At 45.3% G+C, this 5,754-nt stretch overlaps 1 protein-coding gene across 1 annotated transcript in view; it reads right to left on the bottom strand.

The window, feature by feature from the left end:
* Positions 1–309: 309 nt before the first annotated feature.
* The window catches only part of LOC108795122 (F-box/WD repeat-containing protein 11-like), a gene marked incomplete at its 3' end in the record, with an annotated part of 50,472 nt that continues 45,027 nt past the window's right edge, over positions 310–5,754 (bottom strand). Inside the window, exons 4-6 of the mRNA XM_018566315.1 lie at positions 2,704–2,929; positions 1,396–1,582; positions 310–400 (exon numbers count right to left, since the gene is read on the bottom strand). Of these exons, the coding sequence (XP_018421817.1) occupies positions 310–400; positions 1,396–1,582; positions 2,704–2,929 (504 nt within the window). The remainder of the gene's footprint in view (positions 401–1,395; positions 1,583–2,703; positions 2,930–5,754) is intronic.

Genomic DNA, 5,754 nt, shown 5'->3' with positions numbered 1-5,754 from the left:
TTTAGTGCAGGAGCGAACTGCTCTGGTCTGGACAGAATCCGGACATCGTGTGAACAAGCCCTCTTTCATGAGTATCAGCGCTGCCATGGATATGGCCAGGAAAAATCTATTTAAAACAGTCTAAGCTGAAGTAGCTTGTTTAATTGCCTTGTTACTTTATGCATTCTGACATTGTTGGAGAATCCATTGAACACAAGAGAGAAAAAAAACAAAATTGCTGTGGAAGAGCTATCGGCATTGCTTTATAACATTTTCTCCCATTAGTTATCAGAACAAAGACACAGACATAAAACAAAAAAATAGAAATACCTCAATGTCTTCAATTATTTTGGGATATAAGGAGCGATAAAATGAATTTGGCGGGCCATCAGTCGGTCTGTTCTTAAATAAATACTGATCCCTGCGAGGGAAAAAAACAATTACAGATAAATTAGGATAGGCACAAAAAAATTAAAAAAATAAAGAACCACACATTTTAGCTTCTCCTAAATTGATGCACAAGACATTTGAATAATCAAAGAATAGCTGCAAGGATGGAACTCTATAAATGCAATCAATATCCAACACAGCCTCAAATTGTTAGTATATATATTAACAAAAGCAGCCAAAATATAGAACTTCAACATATGTTCAACATATTAAAAGCATAACCTGCTTGTACCTACTACATATAACCAGCACATTTGCAAGGGTTAAGATATGGCCGTGTTATAGCGAACATTGGCAGCCTGATCAACACATGCTCCAAAGTTAATGTGTGTAAAACCAAACCCTTGTATAAATCTGATCCAGGCTGTCCAATGGCCAACTGAAGGAATACATGTGGCATACGCTGTTGCCAATTGTGACACATGATGTAAGGATGGGATTCCGCCCATGCAATTGAACACGATCGCAACTAAAAAAGCAGTGTGTCGTAAGTACTTGTACCTTTTTTTTTTTAGCGTTTGCAGCGCGGATGCAACCCCATAGAAATCAATAGGGCCACACCGCAAATGCCGCACGGCAAATGCACTAGCACACAATCGCACGTTCCCGGGTTATCACTCAGGTCTGAACCTAGCCTCAATGTTGTGCAACAATATAATAGGTCAAGAAACTCATCATTTTTGTCCATGCCATTTTTGTTTTATTTGAAATATAAAAAGCATTAAATTTTATTTTTTGAAAACATGGAACAATAACGCAGATAAATTTGTGGGTTGTTCTTTTTAGTGGAAGGGTACCAACAAATTTGTCTACGTCTGTATAAGTGTGTTCAGCAATAATGCCCTCAGAGATCCACTTCATATTAGGTATAAAATGTTGACCATATGTTGGAATAATATTTGCATCTATGACTGAAACGGTATAAAAGGATAATAGGAAAAACAAACAGCATAGATAACCACTTACCATCCTCTCCTTTCTGAAAGGCCCTTCCAAAGTGGATCTGTACGCACCATTCTTTCTATCAGTTTTTTCCATAACATTCCTTCTGAAATCACCCTCTGCCATTCTTTACACACAAGTTCTGCAGCACACAGCGACTGTGCATCTAAGTAGGAGAGAATATTTTCTGCAATATGTTCCAAGCCCTGTTCTATAAAGCAAAACAAAAAAATTATTGTAACAAAAAAAATGCAACCGACACACATGTACTCCAATGATATAAAGACATGCAGTGAGGTATGCTGTAAAGGCCAGTTCACACCACAAAGAAAGCGTTCCAGTGCGTTCGGCCTCTGAAACGCAAACCGGCCAGGTCCCTGCATTCAGGGGCGGGAGGTGGCGTGGCGGTGCATTGAAGGCAATGTCACCACAGCCACGCGCCCCCCTGCCCGCAGTGCGATCGCTGGCACCTGAATGCATGACACATTTGTGCCTGCGTTTCGGTCCGGTGCGATCTGCAAAAATGCTGCATACACTATTTTTGCAGATCGCAGTGGACCGGAACGCAGGCACTAATGTTGCTCTCGGCTGCTTACATTCGTCTGTTGGCTGCAGAATCTAGCCAGCAGGTGAATAGGGCTGCGGAAGGGTGGGGTTTGGTTGCTTGAGTTAATATTAAGTCTCATGCAACCAGAAACTACAGTTGCCCGGCACCCAACGATCCCCGTGGGTGCCGGATAACTGGGAGTCTACTGTACATTCTAGACCAAAGTGAATTTTAGTGTGTGGTATTTGCAAGGACCATTTCTCATCCAGCACAGATATTTGTGCTTAACCAAATCTGTAGTATCTAATAGCAACCAATAGGTACCAGTGCTGTTCAAATGCTCTCGTGTTCCCCAGTTCAGGAAACCTTTGGATTACAATCTGTACTTCAGTTCTTTGCAGTTTAAATACTGAATTTATAGCTTATGGAGGCTATATCATAAATAACTTTTTAAAGAAGAGGCTACAGGAAGTGGTCTAGAAGTCCATACAAGGTCAATGATGCCACTGCATTTGGCCCCTTTGTTTACATCAAGCTGATTGGGCGGCACAGAAGCAGCTTTCTTTTGTGTTCGGGAGGGCGTTCTTCCAGGTTCGGAGCAAACCCTAATGGATGGGTATATTTTGCAAAGTAACTTCACACTTTAGTTCTCCCTTAATCACAAAAGGTGAGAGAAAATTCACTTAGCAAAGTTAACATGCTCCACACCTTTAGCAAATCAATGTGGAGTATATAAAAAGAAAAAACTTAGGTTGGCAATTTTCTGTAGTCATAAGTTCACCTACCTGGTAGCGCTGTAATGAAATCCCGCTGCAGCATGGGCTTCAAATATGAATTAATATGACCATGCTGGTAGTGACACATCCGAGATATAAGGTGCTCAACAAACTCAACTTGATCTGATTCAGACCACTGATCAAAAAATGTTATACACAAGTCCTTTTCTTTCTCATAATTGCCATCAGAAGTGCGCTTTCTGGGTACAATCACTGATGATGTTCCATTACTTATCTGTAGAAAAAAAAAAGAAAAATCATGAGATTTCCATAACACATCCCTAATTATAATTAAAGTGACACCAAACTCAGGAGTTAAATCTTAAAAATGCATTCAAGTACCCTATTAACAAAAATGCTCCTGAACTTTTTCGAGCTCAGGAGAATGGATGCAGCGGAGCAGGCCTTCTCCAACATGGCGCTGGCCCAGGCCAGACCGGAGAAGGTGGGACTCCTACGGCACGCAGTGGATGTAGGAGGTACCCGGCTCCCAGATGCCCCCTTACCTGCATAGCCTACCGACCAGGAAGAGCTCAACTCGGTGGCCTTGGACATCAAGGCGGCCCTGTATGAAATGGTCTCGGAGCTCCGTAGGGACATCCAAGATGTCGGACACCGTCTGATGGCAGTGGAAAATGCTGGCCGCCAATGGCATGCTGAACTTGCCCATCTTCACACACAAAGCGACATCATGGTCCATAATCTCATAGAGATGAGGGGACATCTGGGAGGATCTCGACAACCGGGGACGAAGGTCCAACATCAGAATTAGAGGCATTCCTGAAACAGTGATGCCGGCTGCCATTCCTGACACATTGAGACACATCTTTAATGACCTGCTGGAACGCCCAGCGGAATCCCTGATCGAACTGGTAATAGTGCACAGGGCCCTGAGGCCTAGGGCGACTGCGGACGACCTGCCATGGGATGTAATGTTGCTTGCAAAGTTTTTCTCTGAAGAAGGAAATTCTCCAAAGGGCAAGGGCCAGAGATACGGTGTCCATCGAGGGCTGTGCAGTGAAGCTGTTCCAGGACCTGTTGGAACAGGCTCAGTACCCTCTCCTGGCTCGTCTCCACGACCTAGGCATCATGTACTGCTGGCGTTTCCCGTTCTGCCTGGTAGCTACCCATAGTGGACAGACGGCCACGACTTCTGCAGACGCCTAGATCTCCCGGAGATATCGATCCCCGACAGGTATGCCAATAAGCACAGTACCCAGATGTTCCTTGGACTTCAATGATCGGAGCATGGGCCGGCGCTGTCCAGAATGCGAAGGGGCTCTACCCGGTCGGAAGGCCCGCGATCTAGAAGGCAGTGACAACAGTGGGCCGCTCCTAATGTGGAGATTCACTATCCCCAAGCAGATGACACCAGCAGCAATGATTCCCGCACGCATTAGAAGCAAGAGCGGAAGCTTAAGAGGTTAGCTGGTTGGTCTGTGGGCCTAGATCCATAGGCAGTTCTACCCTGTCCGATATAGTTCACTTTTGCTTCTATTTTTCACTGTCGATTTGGAGGTTTTTGAACACATCACTGGGACACCTTTGCTTATGCATTATATTTCATTTCCCTTTACTTCAATTTCCTTTTCTCTGGCCGGACGCTTCCGGGTCTTCAGAAGGAATTGGCCCAAGATCTTCCAGAGACATAGACAGGACATATTTAGGTTGAGTTTAATACTGATGTATTAGGGGTTGACCTGCAATCTCCATGACCATATGAGAGGGTTTATATCTGTGAGATGTTTGATGAGCCATGGGATGGTGAAGCTCTCTCCCCTCTGTTACTAGCCCGGAACGGCGACTAGGGCCCCATCACTAGGTGGGGAACGGCAGGGCACTCAGAATGGAGGGGAGACATGTAATAATTGAGCATTTTACACGTTAAGGTTCTGCTCTGGTACGCTATGAAGTAAATGCACCTTGGTTTTTGGGATAAATGTCAGAATACATATGATAGTAGGCCAACCAGTTAAGTGGATAGCTAGGGATGTAAACCCTCTGCGGCTTGGACCCTTAGACGGGAATAGCCGCCGAGGTGTTTTGGGCTGATTCTATGCTTGCACTGAGTTAAAACGGTATTCAGAGGGATAGAGGGCTCCCCCTATGCCCCACAGTCCAGGGTCCCAGCAGAAATGAGGAGCACATTGCGCTACATATTGGGACCCGAGGCCAGGGGGGATGCCTTCCAATAGACCCGGAATCCACTGTTTCTACGTGTCGGGTCTCTTGTTCCAATATTAGCTTTTCAGTGATGGGTCCCGCTTGACAGCTGGACTTGTGGTTCTTGTTAGTTATATTTATACTTTGACTAAGTGACCCACTGTGGGGAGACCTGCTTCGGGCATTTTTTGCTGGAAGCAACGGCTTCGCCTTCTAGTGTACCCCCGTGCGTTGTAACCAGGTGGGGTCCTGGGATTGACGTTTTGTTTTTCCAGTTGCCCTTTGGTCCTGGTTGGGGTTTCCGAATTGTGTACTTTATATATTCCCCTCCCCGTTTTTCTGATTTTGCCTAACTCTATACTGGTGTCTCTCTCGCTCATGTCCCTCTAAACCTTTCTCACTCTAGTCGCACCTGCACTTTTCCCGCTGGGCACTCTACACCTGCCGTAGGGGCTTAAGACACTGCTCACTATAGCACGGATATAATCTATTACTTACCTCTGTGCCATGGCTACACCGGGCGACTTGGTTATCCTCTCCTTCAATGTGAAGGTGTTTGTATTCCCCAGAGAAGCAGGCCGGGTTTCTAGGAGATCTTAGGTCTGCCCGGGCCTCTGTTTCGCTATTGCAGGATACACACTTCAAACATGGGAAGGTGCTGGCCCTGGGGGCCCCATCTATACCATTGGACCTCTCGCTCTAACAAGTCTCGCGGGGTATCGATTTTGGCGCACCGCTCGATTGCATTGGTGGTCGAGGAGGAATACAGAGATACAAAGGGCCATTTTTTTATTTTGAAAGGGAAGATAGATGACCACCTGATTACTATTGCCAATGCATACTTTCCCAACAGGAACCATGCCTGCTTTTTAAGTAGCCTCATCTCCAAAATTACTG

This window comes from Nanorana parkeri, unplaced genomic scaffold (genome assembly GCF_000935625.1).
Source record: "Nanorana parkeri isolate BGI_ZX_2015 unplaced genomic scaffold, ASM93562v1 scaffold936, whole genome shotgun sequence".
NCBI lineage: Eukaryota > Metazoa > Chordata > Amphibia > Anura > Dicroglossidae > Nanorana > Nanorana parkeri.
This window is presented reverse-complemented; position numbering and strand designations above follow the sequence as displayed.